This window comes from Carassius gibelio, chromosome B5 (assembly GCF_023724105.1).
Source record: "Carassius gibelio isolate Cgi1373 ecotype wild population from Czech Republic chromosome B5, carGib1.2-hapl.c, whole genome shotgun sequence".
In the NCBI taxonomy this organism is placed as follows: domain Eukaryota; kingdom Metazoa; phylum Chordata; class Actinopteri; order Cypriniformes; family Cyprinidae; genus Carassius; species Carassius gibelio.
In genome coordinates, this window is record NC_068400.1 from 30,591,136 (window position 1) to 30,612,300 (window position 21,165).

General features: G+C 36.6%; 1 protein-coding gene across 1 annotated transcript in view; it reads right to left on the reverse strand.

Annotated features, from left to right (window-relative positions):
* LOC127957301 (cilia- and flagella-associated protein 299-like) overlaps positions 1–21,165 on the reverse strand; it is a 46,939-nt gene that overhangs the window by 23,974 nt on the left and 1,800 nt on the right. The window contains exons 2-3 of the mRNA XM_052555762.1: positions 21,022–21,146; positions 5,400–5,490 (exon numbers count right to left, since the gene is read on the reverse strand). Coding sequence (XP_052411722.1) covers positions 5,400–5,490; positions 21,022–21,146 — 216 coding nt within the window. The remainder of the gene's footprint in view (positions 1–5,399; positions 5,491–21,021; positions 21,147–21,165) is intronic.

Below are 21,165 nucleotides of genomic sequence, written 5' to 3' on the forward strand. Positions count from 1 at the left end.
TAGGTTATAAAGCTTCGGAAAGGAAAAAGAAGGCCTTGATGGAGCAGGTGTACATTCCTCAGAAAGAAGAGCCAAGAACCCTTCAGCGCAAAGAGGTTAACTGGTTCCTTACAAGTAAGAGAGCACATGTCATGTGTCATGCTGAAAAATGATGTCGGTGGATAGGAGTATCAGGAATAACAACATCACGATGTCGGAAAGTGGACTAGACAGAATTCCATTGCTGCGGCTGATAAACAAGTGCAAGGAGAGAACGTGAACTTTTGAGTATAGCATGAGTATCCCATTATGCTTCTAAACACTTAAGGTGTCTTCTGATTTATGGCGGAAGTATCAAATCAAGCTGTTATATGTTAGAAATCACAGTAAAACAGCAAGATACCACAATTCATTTAAACCGGTTAAGTAGAACCAGAGAAATTATGTTAAAGGAATATTTCACCCAAAAATGATGGTTTACTCACCCTCATGTTGGTCCAAAGCTGTATGAAAAAGAAAAAAAACTCAGTACAAGGAAAGTCAGTGGGGTCCAATGTTGTTTTAGGAACATTTTATAAACGTGCATTATTTTTGGGTGAACTTTCACTGAATCTGTATAGAAACATGCATTTTTATCCAAGCCAAGACACTAAATGTGTTAAGCAAAAACTCCTCCGCATTGTTATTCAACATTTATTACAGTCTACAACCTTGAGTCTTTATGGAGAATCCATAAAGCAGACGAACAAAACCCAGAGACTTGAGAAATTAGATTAAGTGTATCCAATTTCATCTCCTCTAAAAATCTTCCCGCACATATTTGAGAAGATGGTCAAGCCCTTGCAGCTGTTCATTAGAGAGGCAGGCAACAGGAAACCATTTAAGATGGATTCTTCCAGCCATGTTAGCAGGAAAAACATCATGCCATTTGTATTTTGGCAACATACCTTGATCTCTTCTCTATAGATTAAACACAAGTCCAGATATTAATCGTATTAGCTATTCAGAGTATAATGGTGTGTAAAAATAATGTGTCAATTCACAAAATGAAGGACCCTTAACAAAATACAAAGCATATCTAAATTCATTTTTACAAAGAGACTTCTTTGTCTATTCTATGAATGAGTCCAAACTTAGTGGGGTCAGATACCCCAAACCTCAACCCTTTGAAAGTCTTTGTGGGGCTTTCAAGGGGAGGTCACATGATAGCTCTGCATGACTGTTTTCTAAGGGACCTCCACCTTTGGTCAAGTGCTTTGAAACCAACATGCTATTGTTATTTTACTGGCCATGACAAGGACAAAGGGATGACTGGCCGGGACACACACTCTCACTGTAATGGTATATGGCTGGGAAATTCACTCATTTCTATGCTTCTTAATGTGATCTTTGAACTGCATGGCTGACCACAGTATATTCTATACATGAACTTATCAATACACAACTTGCTAGGTCTGGGGACAAAAAACAAGAACTTGCTTTGTATAAGAAAAACGCAAAAAAGAGGTTCACTCAGGTTTTTAATAATAATCAGCAGGAGAACGTCTATTTTATAAACAGACCTGGGTAATGCAAGCAATGTTTGCTTGAGACAACAAAATCTGTTCAACTCCAATAAAGTGCACTGAAGATATAACTGCTTTTTAGTTTGTGGAGTTAAAGATTCATTTATTTTGTTCCAATGTGCCCTTTCTAGCTCAATTTAAATGGTCCTGTGGAATGATAAATATATGGAAATATAAATATTTTACGTAGTCTCTCAAAAAAGATAATAAAATACTGTAACATGTTTAAATCATGTAGAATCCAGTATGTCACACCATAGGAAGTGTCAACAAACTACATTTAAAATAAGAATTATAATACTGCAATCAATTTAAATTTGTAAATATAAATTTGAAACCCACACAGGTTTTTATTTCCACATTACAGACACCTTAGAGTGAAATGTAAGCATTTTGTGAGCATCTTCAACAGTATTTTCAGACCTGCCAGTAACCATGACTGATAATAAACCTGAACATATAAAGAATTTCATCTTTACGACTTACTTGGCAACTGTGGTTTGACTAGCATGTGCAACATTTCTTCTGCATAAATAAATGCATGAGGGAGAAAACCACCAACCACCACCCATTAATTTATTATGTGACTGTTTATTCACATATCACCTCAAAAACATGTTCACACAATGGCAACAATATGACCGAGGTTGCAGATACTGTTCTCAGAACCACCCACGATGCACTTGGATGAATGAATTCCATCATGAAATTCAAACTCTAGAGAATGAATAGTACACAAATCAAGTCCACTGGCTTTGAAATTGAAGAGGGCATGAATGCTGACATCATTGTACCACTGGGGTAAGAGCAAAAACAAAAAGCAGTAGGGTGGGGCGGGGTTAGGGGTTAGAGCACCTTCAGTTTCAAATGTGTACCACCCAACAATGGAGCTCCTCAGGCATCCAGCACAGGTGTGACCTGGATTTGATAAAAAAAAAACTCAACTTCTTACCCATAGTAAATAATGCCAAAGCTTTCCAGGTGCACCTTTTGTTTATGTGACTTTTGGCAGCAGGGCAACTTTCGCAACACCAAGGAGGAAAAAAGTACAATGTATGCTAAGCTGAGTGCTTTATGAGCTCAGCTGATTGAAGAGATAACACCAACCAAAGGACTGAAGAACACCCTGCCTGGATGGTACTGATAAGAACTTAAATGACACTAGCATTTGTTTTGCCCCTCTTTTCGACCAAATCTGAGCCCATGATTAAGTTACTTGCACCTTTTTTTGGGTGAAATGCCACATCAGCAGATTAAAAGTTGGAACATTCATTGCACGCTGTGCTTAAACAACTGACACATGCAAGCCAAACAAAACTTACAGTCATTACGATATAATGGTTTCCTCTATCTATCTATCTATCTATCTATCTATCTATCTATTATCTATCTATCTATCTATCTATCTATCTATCTATCTATCTATCTATCTATCTATCTATCTATCTATCTATCTATCTATCTATCTATCTATCTATCTATCTATCTATCTATCTATCTATCTATCTATCTATATTTATTTTTACATATTGCCATTAGTTTGTTAGGCATGAAATTAGTTGCAGTAGGCAAATGTACTAGGCTGATCTGATAGAAATTACAAATATTTGAATATAAAAGAATTGTTTCAAATACTTAGTGAGCAAAACTGTCTGGTTTTCTCCTTGGAGGTCCAGAAAAAAATCGAATTAAATGACTACGTCAAAGATAATCTAAGTTTTCCTTGTGTTCAAAATGTTCACCACTTTAGTGTTATAGTTCAGAGTTCACCCAAGCTTGTTTCCAATCACAGTTGTGCATTATTTATATCATCTATACTGCAACTTAGACATTCATTTTTTTATGACTTGGGAAGCCAGAAAAAAAATCAACATGATTCTGTAATTAAATTAACTGATCATTCCTAAACATAATTTGTAAAATAACAGTAAAATAGTCCTGATGTAAACTCGATGAAGATTATGAACCGTTCTTATTCATTTCCAAAGCACAACCTTTTGAGTAATTGAGGATCTGTCAGCATAACATTGCTTGATCTGGCACAGTACATTTTCACTCATATTTATGAATGCAAGAAAGAGTTTTTCTGCACTATAGGGACAACCTGTAGTCTTTATATCAGCCTCAGTTATACTAGGTTATGACTCTGAATTGGGGCTTTAAAATAGCACTGTTTACAAAGTCAACAATTAGTGGGCAAGTCTGTCAGCAGTCACTGGCTCAGCTTGCCGTGTGCTCCTCATTTGATCGTAAACACACACGTCCCGCTGGGGTTAGTACAAGAGGGTCAGGTAAAACACTTGCTTTCTATCTGGTTGTGACAAGGCGAGTGCAGAAAAACTTTTAGTTTCCTAGCTGGCCAGAACAAATATGAGTATAGTTTACATTCCACTTTCATTTATTTCTCTGGTCTTGAGTTGCACTGACACAGATTTATTAGAGTTCTGCAATGCTTCCACCATTTGACCCATGAAGCAGTTATAATAAACAATTTCTCCTGTGTAGGAGGTAAAAACCCCAAACAAGATCTTTTTATCCCAGATTTATTAAACAAAACAAGGTTCTTTTGGACAGGAGTCTCGTCTATTAAGGATTTCAGAACACAAGGCCATGACACATGTTGTTCAGATGTCTGTTTTGGATATTGTGATAAGGCTCTTAATTAAACTGTTATAGCACATAGACCATGAACAATTATCATTTAGTTGAATTACGGGCATTACTTTTTTTGTTTTAAATTGTTGTCCTTCCTGGTATCATCAATTCCACAGCATGATTTCATTTCAGATTTACTAAGAACAAAATCTGGATTTCAGTCAAAACAAAAAAAAGGACTTTGCTATTGTTTCATTGTAAATTAATAATATAACTGCTTGGATAAGGAAGAAAAACCTCAACAATTTTGACCTGCAGCAATAAAAACTTGCAGATTTGGATTAGGATTTTTCCTGTTTGCAACTATGTACAAATGTGATGATTGACCAATCGAAATGTTTAAAAATGATTGAACAAGAGCAACAAATCAAAGCTAATGACCAAATACATTTAAATCAATACATCCTACTAAAGCATCTGGACTTTGTTCACAAACTGCAGCTTGTCATGTTGTTCTTTAGTATACAGTGTGCAGTACAGCAGTAGACTAGATTTTCACCAGCATCTCCAGATTTGTACCTCATCAAATTTGCTGGATTTCAAACATTAGTACTGAAAGTAGCTCCAGACAAACTGTGCGTGATTGTAAGGAGCTCTGCAGTCTACAAACACAGCAGCTACACACATGCTAGCAAGTGATGAAAGGATATATCAAATCACGCAAGATGACCGTGGCAACAGACAAACTAAAATAAATAAATAAATAATTAAATTCAGTCAGTAATTGTTATAAGTCAATAAAGTCAGTGGAAATTGCTATTGGATAAAGTGAACTGCTAGAGTATGTTATTTACTGAAGTCTGGTAAAAGTTAGTCCACTTGAAAAAACTGAATTATTTATACCTACTATATTGTTTTTTCTAATGAATAGATAAAAAACATTCTCTCTGCCTATTCCCAGACTATACTCAAATGTTTTATTCATTTAAATAGCCTTGTAAAAACTAGAACAAATGAAATTGTTTGGAGAAATACAAGAGCCCAAATGCAAGGGGCCCGACCAGTGGCTCCTACTCTTTATGATGCGTCTTCTCTGAGAAAGAAGGCTGAGGTGGCAATAAAGCAAGGTACGTGAGAGAAGGGGGTAACCTTTCTGAATCTGACACAGTGTGGATTGTGTTCCCGTCCTAATGGAATTGCAGAAATATTCTGGGGGAATCCCATTACGTAGCAAAAGGAGTGCTGTAATAATGTACTCACAGTCATTGCCCCACTGCGGTTAGCCTCCTCCCGCTCCGCCAGGGCTCTCAGGAAGTTATCTTTGAGTTCCTTTCCTGTACTTGCCAGCTTCCTGGAAAAGACAACATTTAAACAGTTTGAAATGTCTCTTGTAAAAATCTCTTCCATGCCTAAACATTCGCAGTTTAGTTCATTCTCACAGGCAAACACTGATGATTACTTTTTGAAACTGATGCATTTTCATGGACCCCAAAAAATGGAGTGATTAAATACAATTCTTTCAGAAATCCACTGTATACAGAGTACTACAATATGACACAAGAATATTTGTTTTGGCAAATGCATCCAAATCCAGCTCTCATTTAAATTACAACTGAACTGTAAAATACACCAAACATCTACAAGCACTGTAACAGTGATACGGATTATAAAAATATCCAGAATACTGAGTTACATTTAAATTTGTAAAATAAGCTGTCTGAAAAATTTAAATAATCTAAAGGAGTGATTTCCGACAAAATTATATCTTCATAAAAGAAATGATACTGCCTCCACATTTTAAAACTACTGGTAATTAATCACAGTGGAATTGCTATTGAATAAATCCTCTCTTGAATTATAATCTCTCTCACTAAGGTTTTCTCTCTCTCTCTCTCTCTCTCTGTGTGCTATTTGGCCTTTTTCCATGAAAGCAAAGATTTGGAAAACTCCAGCCTGTACACCTGACATAACACTCATTGGCATTCATCTCTCAGACGTTTCACAGTGCAGTACCAGCAATAGCGCCTTGTCATCCACCCCAAATTTGCTCAACATTCATAATGTCTGGACTATACCCGCAGAATCATCTGCCTGCCAATAAACAAGTATTTGAGAACTTCAGGTTCGTAGGGAGCAAAAACAGGTGAAAAGGGCAGCAGAGATTACTTTCTCCTCGCATCACAAAAAGTTTTAACAAACTGCCTCATTTAACCTATCAAACTTGATCTGCACAAGTATGCTTGTGAGTTTTTATCAACATCATAAATCTAGGTTAGGATTTATATATATAATTTTTGCAATGTGTGACTTTTAGTACAGGAGTAGCATGAACACACAAATCTCATACGCATGAACAGGTGACCTCTAATTATGCCTATTTTTGTTATCAGTCAATGAGAAATAACTGAAATCCAAAAAGTTATGCACCTGTATTGGCTTGAATATTATTGGCATAATATTCCTAATAAGACCCCGCAACCCACCTCTGCTGCTATACTCGGGTTACGGGGGGGAGGTGGGGGGGCTTTTACAAACAGGCTTGCTGCTCAGAAAGGATTTAACAGACCATGATGCACTTGGGGCCCTGCTCTGTTTATTCTGGATGATGAAAAGAAACTGGGGGGAAAGCTCTAAGTAAATGGAACACACACATGACATTTATTTTGGTCAACTACTCGGCTGCCTGTAGTTCAGAAACGTGCAGCCGGATGCCAGGCACTGTAATACTAGCATGAGAGGCCTTTGTTATAGTTCCTCAGTGAATGCGGGACAGAGGCTATAATGCCGTCAAAGTTGATCTAGGGCTCGTGCCAAGCACCATATACATAATATACATGTTTATACTTTTCAGTTGGCCAAGATTAAAAAAAAAATCCTTTCTTTGTATTGGTCTTAAGTAATATTCACATTTTCTGAGATACTGAATTTGGGATTTTCCTTAGTTGTCAGTTATAATCATCAAAATTAAAAGACATATACATTTGAAATATATCAGCCTGTGTGTTATGAATGAATATAATATACAAGTTTCACTTTTTGAATGGAATTAGTGAATAAGTGAAACTTTTTGATGATATTCAAATTATATGACCAGCACCTGTATATCTATAATCTACTTCTATATGCTCAAACAATGAAAAAAAAAAAGGATTAGTTATTTTTGTTTGCTCTTTAAACAAATTCACACAAACAAATCTGTACATTGATTCCTACAGGTGCGACATGAAATGTAGCCTGAACATGTCAAACCACCAAAACTTGATCAGATACGTGACCACCCAATTAAGTCTAGTATCAATAAGCAGAAGTGTTAAAAAATATGACCAGCCTGTTTGAGTACATCTCAGGTATAACTTCATTGGCTATCTATTTAAAGAAAGCAATCCACAGGGTCTTCCAAGTTTTTTTTTTTTTTTTTGCGCACACATTACTCAACACATTTGGATGACGTTACCTAGCAAGTATATGCTAACATGTCACTGTGCATCAACAATCAGGGCTGTGTTGAATTAGGAAGACAATGGTTGAAATAGAAGTGCCATGAGCAAGTATAATTATAATGCAAACAGAATGATCCGTCAGTGATAGACGGCGATTTGAGAGTAACTGTGTGTGTTCTTATTATTACGTAAAATAATTTGAGAACACTTCGGGGTGGAACTCAAGCCATACTGATCTCATTCACTTCACTGCAGACTAATGACCTAGCATAAGTATTTTAGATTACACTCTTAAGAATAAAGGTTAAAAGGTTCTTCACAACAATGCTGTAGAAATACCATTATTGGATCCAAAAAAGAACCGCTCTTTCAAGAACCATCTCTTTCTTACCTTTTTATAATCTGAAGAACCTTCCTTCACCACGAAGAAACTTTTGTGAAACAGAAAGGTTCTTCAGATGTTAAAGGTTCTTACAAAAAGGTACTTCTATGGTGACGTGAAGCACCTTTATTTTTTTGGACATAATGCAACTTTGGCATGAAATAATCTACAAAGTATTCTAAAACTGACCGTGTTTCCATCATTACATGAATTTAAGCTACTTTTAACAAGCTGTGTGTTTTACCCTTTGGTGAATTGTTTTTGTGATCTTTGATTTGTGTTTTGTATTATGACATACACTTGTATATACCTTGTTATTTGTTGCTGCTTTCTTGGCCAGGTCACTCTTGCAAAATAGATTTTAATCTCAATGAGTTGTTTTAACCTGGTTAAATAAAGAGTGTAGTCCTGCATCGTTTAACGGACGACTGTAAAATTGACATTTTTACAGCAATTTTACAGCAATAGATATGCCTGAAAGTTTGACTAGTCCATCACCTAAAGCCTTATATCATTGTTTCATGTATTTACACACAGAAAATGAGCAATGTTTCCTTAGCAATCAACCAAGATAAGTACTAAAATTACTAAACCTAATATTTATATACAATAAATAAAAAAATAGAACAATGACAACTGCATAATTGCAGTAAGCAGTACGTCTTAATTTCCCAAATGCAAGCAAACTATTCTAGAATTCACAATGGGTTTCCATTAATTTAGTTCTTATGATGAAAAGATACTCACAGCTGTGTACTATTTGGATTCAATACGAGTGTCAAACAGATCAAACAGTCTCAATAACATTTTTACATAGCTAATTGGAAAGTACAGATTTATTCATTTGCCAGATGCCACATAAAAACATAAAAAGTTTCTAAGAAAACATAAATTATGTCTAGCTAAATTTACCAACCCGGATTCCTTACATCCGGCATACTTTTAATATTCACAAATTTATGGTATGACAGAGGAGGAGCTTGTATCTCAGGGTCTAATTGTGTTTTCTTAATCTGCACAAGGTTGTCAGAACAGATTTATGTGTAAAGTAAAAAAAAAAAATTAAAAAATAGCATGAAGTATTACTGCAAAGTCAAAATACAAGATAACATGTGTCTACAGAGCATAGATGGACTGCCAGAAATGAGGTTTTGGGGTAGAATGGTTTCTTTTGGCTTCAGCATCCTAGACACAGAGTCGCAAAGAAACCAAGCCCCCATTTTTATTGGACTATGATGAATGGCCCTTAGAGAACAAGCCTAAGTGCCCTTGAAATATGGTGTTGATGCACACAGAGGGTTTGGCTATTTACATTCAATTTAAGGGTGTTTCGGACATAAGGCATGACACTCAGCTGGTCAGCATCAAATTAAAGAAAGGGCACAATGTGTGTTTGCGCACTGGTGTGAGAAAGGTAAATTCATTGTGGTGCGTTTGCGCTTCTGTACATTTCTGAAGCATCAAAAAAGTTATGTATATACAAATAGTATGTATGTAAAGCTTTCTTAGTCTATGTTTACACAACAGTGGTGTAGTCAAAAATGGAAACGGTTTTCCTTTGCATTTTTAAAAAGTTTCATGTATACACGACAACGTTTTCAAAACAATTTGCATTTACACATCTGTGAAAACAGCCAAAAGCGCTGTCAAACGTATGCCAGGCCAGTAGTTGGCACTGTCACCTTGTTAGTAAATAGTACCTGTAGGGAAGTGACGATTATATGATGTATATGAAGCGTCTCTGCTGTTGGTTGTAATATTGGTGAAGTAAATCCACACTTTGCTGAAGGAGCATTAGCAAACTCTTGAGCAGCAACAACAGTACCATGTAATCCACCATTGTATGTTTGTTCGCACATGCCTTTAAAATCAAAATGTACTGCGCATGTCTACATACCTAACATGTACTATACAGCACGTGCATGACGTCACCATTTTCAAAGATTCCCGTATTGGGTGTTTACATAGAATCGATAATGGTCCCATTTGGAAAAACTTTGAAACCTGTTTTCAAAAATATGTGTTTTCAGTCCCCAAAAACACAGTTGTCGAGTAAACGAACAGTCAAAACACATAAAACGTTTCCTGTTTTTGGCTGAAAACAATGCCAATTGGTAAATGGCCCCTTAGATTGTGTGTGTTGATGAATACATGTAAGTTGGTCAACTTCAATTCATGACCACAAAAGAGGGGAATCAAATGGACTAGACTTGCGCCCACAGAAACAATTAATCACAGTGAAGGATAATAAAAGAGATTCTTTCCCAAAATGGAGTACAGATGGCCTTTATTCTTGATATATAGCCCCTGAGTGTAACTGTGTCAATAACTAGGTTAAGCAGAAGAAAAGCACCATAACAACTTTATCATCACTGTGAAATAGTCCAAAAACAATTAAATGACAAGAGAATCTCTAAGCCTTGACAAGTTTTTAATATCACAAATCTGCTGAATAGAAAGATTCAGTTTATAACTGTAAATTGAAAGGTTCCTAGTGTAGGCTGACTCCAGAAGTGTACATTACAGTTTTATAATGCAATCCAACCCCCATCATGAAATTTATTAGCCCCGTCAAATGTCCTTAGCTCAAACGTATGGTATTCCAGATGTTTTGAGTTTCAAAACCAAAAAATAAAAAAATACATGTTGTTTTCACATGTAGTGTAGAGATGTATGTTTCATAGAATGATTTATTAAGACAACTGTGCTGACTTTCCTTTCTTTCCTTTTCCTTACTTTCCATTAGTAGCGCTGGTCAAAAATAAAGACAAAGACAAGCATAAAGAAGCCTTTTCCCACACTCACATTGCAATAATGTGGTGCAGGTTGTCTTTGTTTTCAACCCCTCCGTGTTCAAATAAACTCCAATATGAAGGAGGAATGTAGCCTCTGTTGCTGATGCCCACAATGGAACTCTTAGAGGAATTGCATAGCGGTGAAAGTGCAGGAGCAGCATATATTTGAGAGCTGGGAACCCACTTCATCTTCGGTGTGAGCGAGGGACCGCTGCAGGATCATGGGGGCCAAGGCCCCAATGTAAACACAGGTGTTGAAGAGGCAAGTAAAAGGGGTAACCCCAATCCAGTAGCTAGGGAAACAGCAAAAGTCACGCTTGGAGAGTGAAAACTACCACCATAAACCATGCCAAATGGAACATTCCCCATCAGTCTGACATGACTCTTTATTAGGTCTCATTTGAGAGAATTAATGTGGCCTCTGCCTTCACACAGCAATTGCTGTAGCTAGTGATCAGGTGCACCAAGACATGAAACTTGGGTATTTCTGAATAATTTGGACTCTGTTTGTCATTCATCTTCTTACATGTTGCAGAGTTTGTCTTGGTAAAGTTCTGAATTAATCTGTCTTTAGTTGAGGAAAAACCAGTTCTTCAAATTAATTTTTTTTCAGAATTTAAAAACCATACCCCAAAGGAGACAAGTAAGCTGAATTTACAATAAATCACTTGTTTTTCCCCTCACATTTTTATTTATTTATTTTTCACCATAAAAGAGAGATTGATTCAACCATGGCCACTGATGTGCAGTTCGTTTCTTGGTCGTACTTTTCAGTTTCTCTCTCGCTCTTGTATGAAAGCACAAGATAAACTAGAAAATTAGAAATTAGAAACCAAATTGTTGAATATGGCAGCAAGATATTTGCCCGCCCTTCAGCTAACTGCATCAATTTCCATTATTTCAATGTTCTATCGATAAAAAAAAGAATGTGCTTACCATGCTCATACACTATTAAAGACCTCTGGGACTATGGCCGGCCAGAAAAATAAGAAGTTTTTTTATCAACCACAGGACACAAAGTATTCCCAGTTGCGCTCTCTTAGCTATGCACTGACCAACACTACGAATAATGATTTATCTCCTAGCTGCTCTCAAGTTCAATTTTACTATCTGTTTGTACAGCTGAAAGGAGAGGCAGGCTTTGGTCAGGCTAACTACTGACCATACCATGCTAAATAAATCTGATCTGTGCTGATTCCTAATTATAATCAAATGGCTGAAGTGTTGTCAAATAATTGTCATCATCATTACTGATGGAATGTCATAGAAAAACCTCACATTTTACAAACTGGCCGAATTAACCTCAAAAAGGATCCCTGACAATGATTAAGACATCGCTAAGAACAACAGATGTTGTGTTGAGAATTCAGTCCTTCAGTTGCTTCAAATCTTTCTCAAATAAAAAGAAAAAAATAAACATTAATTCATACTGGCCTGGCAGCTTTCAATAGTACAGTGATTTCTAAAATTCAGCAGGTACAGTTTGTGAAATATTTTTCCTGAGGGCACATGGAGAAAAAGAATCTTATGGAAAATATTATTTTGGGCTGTTAAACGTCAAGGGAAATTCCACCCAGCATGACAATTTACTTAACTCATTTTTTAAAGAAATTCAGTGTCACCTCTGATTATATTGAGTCAAACGTATCAGTTACACATACTGTACTCCATTTTACAGATTGTTAACCACTGATGTTTGTGGTAAATGAAACATGCAGAATCATTAAATTATACTGAGGATATTTTTTATATGATTGGGGTCCTGTCAAAATGTTACATTTTAACCTGTGCTGTCAAGACACAGTCTAAACATTCAACGATACACTGATTCATTTGATTAGTTGTAAACTCCTCATATGAATTTTATGGATTATTCTTTTGACCTGAAGCTGAACTGGTTTACTTAAGTCCATTTTCTTATTAACATTAGCATAATGTTAGTAAAATATATCCTTTGCATGCAACTTTGATGTACAAAACGTAGGAAAAGGGAAAAGGTATTTAAATGATATTTAAATATGCCTGTGCTGCATGAAATGTGTTGTTTCATCTCACTTTGACATTCAGCAGGATTCCTCCATCACAAGCACTGTGGTCCATTAGATTAATCTGCTTTGCACATGTTAGGCTTGTGGTTCTAACCTCATCAGTCTGCAAGACCTTCTAATCATACAGCAAGCTAAAGTGGCTATTAACCACAGGCAGACTAAGAAAACATAAGGACTCTATCTTACAAAATGTTCTGACCAGTGCAATTGAGCTTTCTTACTTGCGTCTTTTGCTGCATTGTTTAATTGTCCAGTCTTTGATAGTTTCACATCTTTATCAAATGTTAAAGCTGTAGTGTAGAAAATAATTACATTTGATATTTTTACAAATACGTTTTAATGCACCTTCATTTGGCTTTCAGAATAATGCAGAAGAGTAATTTCTCATCCACTCCCATCTTGTTCCACCATTAATTTGGTAAATCCTCTACACATTAAAAGGTGGTCCTGTTCAGTGTCTCTGCACTGACAAAGCTATTAACATGCGTTCATCATAATACCTCCAGGTCACTGCATAATCCATCATATACATCCGGCATTTGTGAGGAGGCCAAACTACAAAGCAGATGATTGTCTAGTATCTTTATGGCGAAAGGCTACATAATGTGAAAAACACTTCCACCTCTGCACTGGGATACTGGAAGCCACATCATGAAACATCACAGGCCTTAGAGCCTTAGGTACAGGGCAAAAGGTGAACTCATACGTACCTCTGCAAAGTCACTAACTACTGTAACAGCTCATAATGAAAGCGTTTTTCAAAGAAGACCAGAGCCTGAGCCACAAATGCACCTTCTCGACTTAAAATGCCAGAGGTGGAAAGAGTACGAACATATTTTATTAAAATAAAAGTACCATTACATTAATAAAATTTTACTTTAGTACAGGTAAAAGTACCAGTCTAAAAATCTATGCAAATAAAAAGTAGCTCATTTAAATTTTACTCAGAGTGTGAGGGAGGCAAACATGGGATAGGTTAAGGATGTCAAACTCAGTTCCTGGAGGGCCGCAGTGCTACGCAGTTTAAATATAACCCTAATTAAACACATCTGATCCAGCTAATCTAATCATGTAGGCTTATTTGAAAACTACATGGTATGTGCGTTTGCTCTCCTGCCCGTTTCCAGGGAGCACATTAATTATTATTTATTTTATTTTTATTTTTTTTTACTTTTTTTTTACTCAGTAATAAGTGTTTTAAATTAAAAAACAAGTACAATACTTCAAACTAAATTTACTCAAGTAAAAGTAAAATTACAGATATTAAAAAATACTTCAAAAAGTAATTTGTTACTTTGCACCTCTGGAAAATGCCACTTGCATGACAAACAGCACACAGAGAGGAAATGGCTAAAAGAAGAACATAACAAAACAATGCTTTCATTAAGAACAAAATTGAGCACACAAAGTACACAAAGATTTACTTGATATTCCGCTGTTGTTGATTATCTGGAAATATCTGGTGTGGACATAACTGAGACAAATCGCATAATTCTCTAATGGTATCCATATTAATCAGACACAAAGAAGACTAAATCATCAAACTCAAGTGTCTATTTAAGGTTTGACCACACAGTTGTAACATGTGGTGGTGAGAATAATCACAAGAGTATAAACATTAGTGATTGCATGACCAAACCTGAGTCTGGTCATTTGGCAATCACATCTGCTGTAACTCAGAGAGTAACATTGTTCCCTATAAAAAGAAGCTATGTCATAAAGCAACAAATGAGGAAATGTATGTTATTCATGTTAAATACACAGCAACAAGCAAACATTTTATGGTTATATGGTTTTTGGATGCATGGTTTCTATTTTTACACCTGTCCACACAGAAAACAATGCTGCTCATGTATATAAAATATCATACACCTATGCAGAGAGACTTCTGACTGCAAACATTTAGATTTGGATATTATATAACAAATCACTTAAGTTTGACAAGGAAAACCATGAAAAGCATTTGGAAAAGTAGCTTTTTGTGCATGTCAGATTATAATAACAAATCATTAAAGAATAAAAAATAAAACTAACTAATATAATACATGGTTCTTTTCATTCTCTCATGCAAGTAAAATAAAAAAACATGACACTGAAGCATATTTTTGATTTAGGTCTATTTGAAAAAAAAAAAGGTAAATTGATTACAATAAATAAAAAAAAACAAAAAACAGTGTGGTTCAATATAATGCAAAATTGACATTTTAACTTGTTGCCCTTAATCAAGTTCCATTTTTGTTGAGACTTGAAATGTGTCACGATCATGAGCTGGAGTGCCCATGAACTTCAGTAGAGGGCACTCCACTAAGGACCATTCCACCCATCAACCACCAGATGTCACCATATCATCACTTGGACACTAGCACCTCTCATACTGTTGCACCACACCCCAAACTACTTCTCCCATGAGTCACTGCATCACTAACCACCTTGCCACACCTGCACCTCATTCATCAGCTAATCTCCTTGCCACACCTGCACCTCATTTAGATACACATATAAGCTGCTCTCACACATGCACTCATTGCAAAGTCTTGTTTAGCCTGTCTAATATTTCTGAGCGGTTTCCCTTGTGTTTGTTCTTCCCGCGTCTGATTTTGTATTTTGACTCTGATTCTGTGCTGCCTGTCCCAATCTCTACTTGGCTCTGTTTTCGATTCTGGTTACCCCTTAACATACCTGACTCCATTCCTGATTTCTGCCTGTCCGACCATTCTCTGAATAAAGTTCTGCACATGGATCCGAATGCCTTTGACTCCTCATTACAAAATGAAAGTAAGACTTTTGGTTTAGATTGATTGTAACCGTGTTAGTCTAACAAAAAATTCTGTGACTATACTCACTTTGTTACTTTTACATTTCATATGCTGTTTCTTAGTCCTAATCCACATCAGCACTGTTGATTCTGTGCAAGTCTGGTCTCAATCATTCAGAGCTCAATTCAACACCAGCTTCGTAACAAGATCCACACCGTTAAAATGACTCCACATGTGGCCAATTAATTTTTGAAAAACCTAGTTTTACTCAAAACAACATCCAATAGCATTTCCAAAAGGTTGCCTGCTTCAAAAAGCGTAATAAGGATGTGAAAAGTAAAGGGACAAGTCAGTGAAATAGAACATTATTTCCAGATTGAATAAATCCATTGCAAAGCTCTTTAGAGGAAACTGAAACAAGATCTTGTTATTTCTGACAAATCCCATTTCTTTTCAACGCGAACATGCTGAGCAAGGAAGTTGGCTTTTAATTCTGGTGAGTGAGAATATTTGCTCAGTTGATTTGAATATAACCCAAAATTTAGTTCATAGTTAAAATCAGCTAACCTATGCTTATATTTTGAAATGTATGGTGAAAAAAAAAACTATTTATGTCATCAAACCTTTTATTTCTTCTTATAATAATGACTGTAGATATACTGTGTCATTAACAGTTCAATTATTTGTTGTTTTTCTGGACTTTTCTGTTGAGGTAGATGGGTGATCAGCAAATCCACCATCAGCGAGCATTTTGTAAACTAAATTGCTGACCCTTCACTTTCAGGTTTGCTATGGTCTGTATATATATATATATATATAGAGAGAGAGAGAGAGAGAGAGAGAGAGAGAGAGAGAGAGAGAGAGAGAGAGAGAGAGAGAGAGCACATCAGGTAGGTTAAGTCTCTTGTACTACCCAGATTTCAAATAGGGCATCTTGCTTTATTAATATTTATTATGAATGTCTTAATTAAAAACTTTAACAACATAAGGGCAGACCCCTTTAATCACAGCTGATGACACTTTGAAGTAATGCTGAAGGGAATGTGGATAAATCATTTCACTTGATTCAAGTCCACCATCCTCACGTCTTTTCCTTGCGTCCTTCCCTTGCATCCTGAAGGGGTGGAGCTAAGACATGATGAAAGGAAGGGAGGAAAGGAAATGAGGATGCACAAATAGAGCCTGATAAACGTCTGTTTTAAGGCAGGATGATGGAAACAAAGTTGACCTAAGCACAGTGTTGAAACAATTGCAAACCAACCACCTTATTCATCCAAAAATGTAAAAATACTGTCATTTAATCACTCATGTTGTTGTAAAACTGTATGCATTTCTTTCTTCTTGGAAGTATTTGGCAGAACATTATTTTTTTCAGTATTTTTTTTTTTTTAATTATTATTTTCTGTTCCACACATAAGAAGGTCATAGAGGTTTATAATGACAGGTAAATAATGACAGGTTTTTTATTTTTTTGTAAATTATCCCTTCATTGTGGATAAGCAGAAGAATGCTCAACCCTTAAATGATGTATGATATGTTTCAACAGTTTCAACTTATTTCTTATTCAAAGCATACACTAACTTTACATAGTGATTTGTGGATACAATCAATCAATTCAAGCTCCTGAATATTACAGAGAATAGAAAAGAGATCTGCTTGACAGTTCCTCTGTATTAGATACCACTGCCACAAGCTATTTTTCCCTTTACAGCAGAAGAAATACTATTACAAAATGTTATCACCATGGGAAAAAAGTGGTGTGGACATCCCCAACATAAAATGATGTTTAGGCAAACAACTGCCTTCTTCGAATTGAATGTTTATCACTGCACTTATGCAGACTCTTGCAAATCTTAATATATAAAGCTTAAGTATTGTTACAGTGTTCAAATGACATGCTGCTGGCTTCGGAGCAGTGTAAAAATGTGTTTGAGTGACTATCACATATACAGCAACTTCCCAATTAGCGTTCATTTAGCACCTCATATGCTGGGCCGTTGTGGGACAACTAGCATAGTCCAAGCGATCCTCCTGACCGTGCCCTGAAAAACAGGCCTTAAGGTCTTATTTCAGCCTATGTGAGCGAGGGATTAACACCGGCGTGCATATGTACAGTCTGTGTTCGCAGCAGGGTTTTACTTGGCTAGTGAGAGATGGCTCCAAACCATCAATTTCGAAAGGGGTGAATTTGTGGAGAGTGGCATTTTTTCGAAGGAGTCAAACAATGGACAAAGAGCATGGCTGTGGTTGTGCTGGGGGTTTGGGGGGAGGGTTCGAGCTTGAGTCTCCAGAGCCTGTCATGAGCACGCGAGGTCAGGACATCTGCTGACATTTACTGCTGGGCCTGGGCCAGACTGCAGGTTTCAGGGCTCCTGCCAGGGCCTCATATCAGGCCTGCGTAAAACCACCAGGCTCCCTCGTCTCTCTGAAACTCGCACCAGAATGCGCGGAACCTGCGTGACCTTACGCTTTTTGATCCAGGCCTAGTGGTGCAGCATTTATGAGGACACTGTGAACTGTAAACTTGCTGAGAGGGCATGAGCTGGCTTTCGACATGGCCCCGGCACTAAACACCAGTACTACAGGAGAAACGAATTATATGCGACTGCAGTGTTTTTCTTTTTTTGCACAATCCATATGCTCAGATCCGAGCCAAACTCATGATGGCTCCCATTCTGTCTTTATGGACCTGATTTATTAGTGGAAAAAAATAATGCTTTCACTCATCTGCTCAATTCACATTCATCTTGAAGAAGTCACAGATGCAGATAAAAAGAGATGGTGACGAAGGAGCGAGGCATTCAGACAATCCCTCGTCAACTTTTAATCACATAAAGTCTTGCGTTTACTGTTGTGCATTATTTCAACGCAGTCATAAGTCATTGTGGAACCTTTTCACCACAATAGCCATCTTTTAGTCAGTCTCTTTCAGTCAAACTTTTCCCATTGCGCCTGTCAAGTATTGAGTTTCTCTGGGCGGAATCCCTTCATTTGTTCAATTGTGATTTGTTGGCAGGATACAACAATGCCTATCTGTCAAATGAAGCATGTTATGGATTAGCCTATAACGTGGCAACAAAGGGGCAACATCTGATTAGCATTCAGTCTCCCTCGTCCTCTGGTATTTTATTACCACAGGTGCAAGAGCATTCATTGATCAGATGCACGCTAGAGGCAAAGCAGGTCTTAATTGAAAACATCTCTATTTATACACCTGCAGGCACTAAAGGTCTCCGAGAGCAAAAGGAGGCCTAAAAAGGCAGAGAGAAAGAGAGGGAGAAAGTCAAAGAGAAAGAAAGAGCACACTGGAAGATGGAAATTGAGAGAGAGACACTAAAGGGGAGAGATATAGAGAATATTTGTTTTGTTGAGTTGAAGGTAATTGTAAATCAATCAAAGATTTCAAACTTTAAATATTTTTTCTGTCTAATTCATGACCCATCCAAGGATTGGGCTGAGTAAGTATTTTTTTTTATTTTTTTTTGGTTTGTTTGTATAATTTATTTATTGAAAGAAATTAATAATTTTATTAATTAAACATGCATTAGCTTGATCAAAACTGTCAGTGAAGACATTTATGATGCTACAAATTATTTATATTTCAAATACATGATGGTCTTTTGCACATTTGATTTATCCAGGGATCTTTAGAATATCCCAGTTTAAAATATTAAGTAGAACAAATGTCTTCAACACTAATAGAAATGCTTTTGAGCACCAAATCAGCAGAAGAATTGAAGTGACTGGAGTAAAGGCTGCTGAAAATTCAGCTTTATAATTGCAAGAATCAATTACATTTTAAATATAGGAAATAGAAAAGAGTTACTTTGAATTAGTTCAAAATATTACGGTTTTCACTCTATTATAATCAAAAATACACGGCCTTGTTGAGCTAAAGCCCCTAAATCATACAGGAATTTCTAATTCTTTAAGAATGAACAAAAATTTCAATATGCTATTGAATTCATACTCTATTAATTACCATATTTATAGCTCACTTACATTTAACCACACAGGTTCATGTCCCCTCCTCACCATGGCCTTCAACGGCGCAAAAAATGTCATTTGGTCTTTTATTACAAGTGTTTGGCTTGTCTTCACCATCTCCAGAAGCAGTAAGGCTATTGTGATCCTGGTCACTAATACAAGTCCAATGATTAAGAATTATAGCAACACAGTATATAAATAACAGTCTAGACTAACTCTTTTACAGAACTTTACAGGAGATTGTTCAGAATTTAAATGAAGTAAATCTGCAGCATACAACTAAACCTAGACTTGATATGCATACTATCCATCAGATGTGCATGGTAACCTAGGAATAGTACTGACGTGAAAGGGCCCTCGTGTGGAGAGAAAGGTAGATGTGAAAACCACATTTAGATCACACTCTGCTAGCATCAATTTAAGCAAGTAACCAAGAGCCACTTTTTTACTTATTCACTATGTGAAAAAATGACTAAATACACTTAAATGGTCAAAAACAGCATGTTAAAAGCTATTGATTTAAGAAAGCCCAAATAACTGGGGCCTGCAGTACAGCGCTTTACTGACTTTTTGAGCTTATTGGTTAAGAAAGACACAGTAGGAGCACTATCAAGGAGTTTATTGGCTTGAATTAAACACAATGGCCTTTCAAAGGGCCGTATATGCCTAAAAAGTTGTTTTCTTATTTAATTACAGTTTCAACTGAAGTAGACTCTTTTTTTTTTTCTTTTCTTTCATTTGACATATTATTTTACTTGAACTGAGACCCAGAACTTCTGTCCATTTTGACAAACACTGAACACCACAACGACACGTCTGCAGGTGGTTAGGAAGAAAACACAAATATAGTTCTCCAAAAATGTTTCCTGAAGTCTCACCACAGCAACTATGCAATCCTCGTCCAAGTCGGAGTCCAAATTCAAAGCATCCCAAAAATTCCCACAAATAAAGCTGTTGCCTCTCTCACAAGTGATGGGATGGAGGATATGTGCTTAAACACATGAGCTGTCAGGTGCATCTATAAAGCGCATTAACACCACCGGAAAGTCCTTAGTGGTTTGAGCAAACATTGCTTTAAAAAGAGCCTGTTGTGTCCTTGGACATTTAAATCTTATAATCTCAGATTATTTGCTAGCATTTTACTGTAATTTGATGTTTTTGATATTTACTGTACAGTGAATGTGAATCAATAATTAATCCATTCTTTAAAGCTACTGGGCCTCATTAATGAAACATGAGCAGAACGAATCATTGTATGAACTGTTCGTAAATTGCGCATTTACGTAGATTGCGCCATTAAATTGAATGTGACAATTTACGTCAGAGTGGTTTAACAAACGGTTTGCACAGAAATTCATTCTGCTCGTGTTTCACGAATGAGGCCTAGAGCATGTACTGGAAAATACATGTTCTCAAGGTCACATACTGGTGTGAAATTTGTCCCCTTTTCATGGTCACAACACAAAAACCTTACTTCTGTTGGCTCCCTGAAGCAAGCCTGGAGGCCTCGGCAGCTGCTTTCCTTGTCTCAAATTCCTCTCTCTCCAAACTGCTACCCTTGTGGCCCAGCTCCACCAGCTGGCGGGCCAGTTCCTGATCCTGGAGGAGCAATAACACA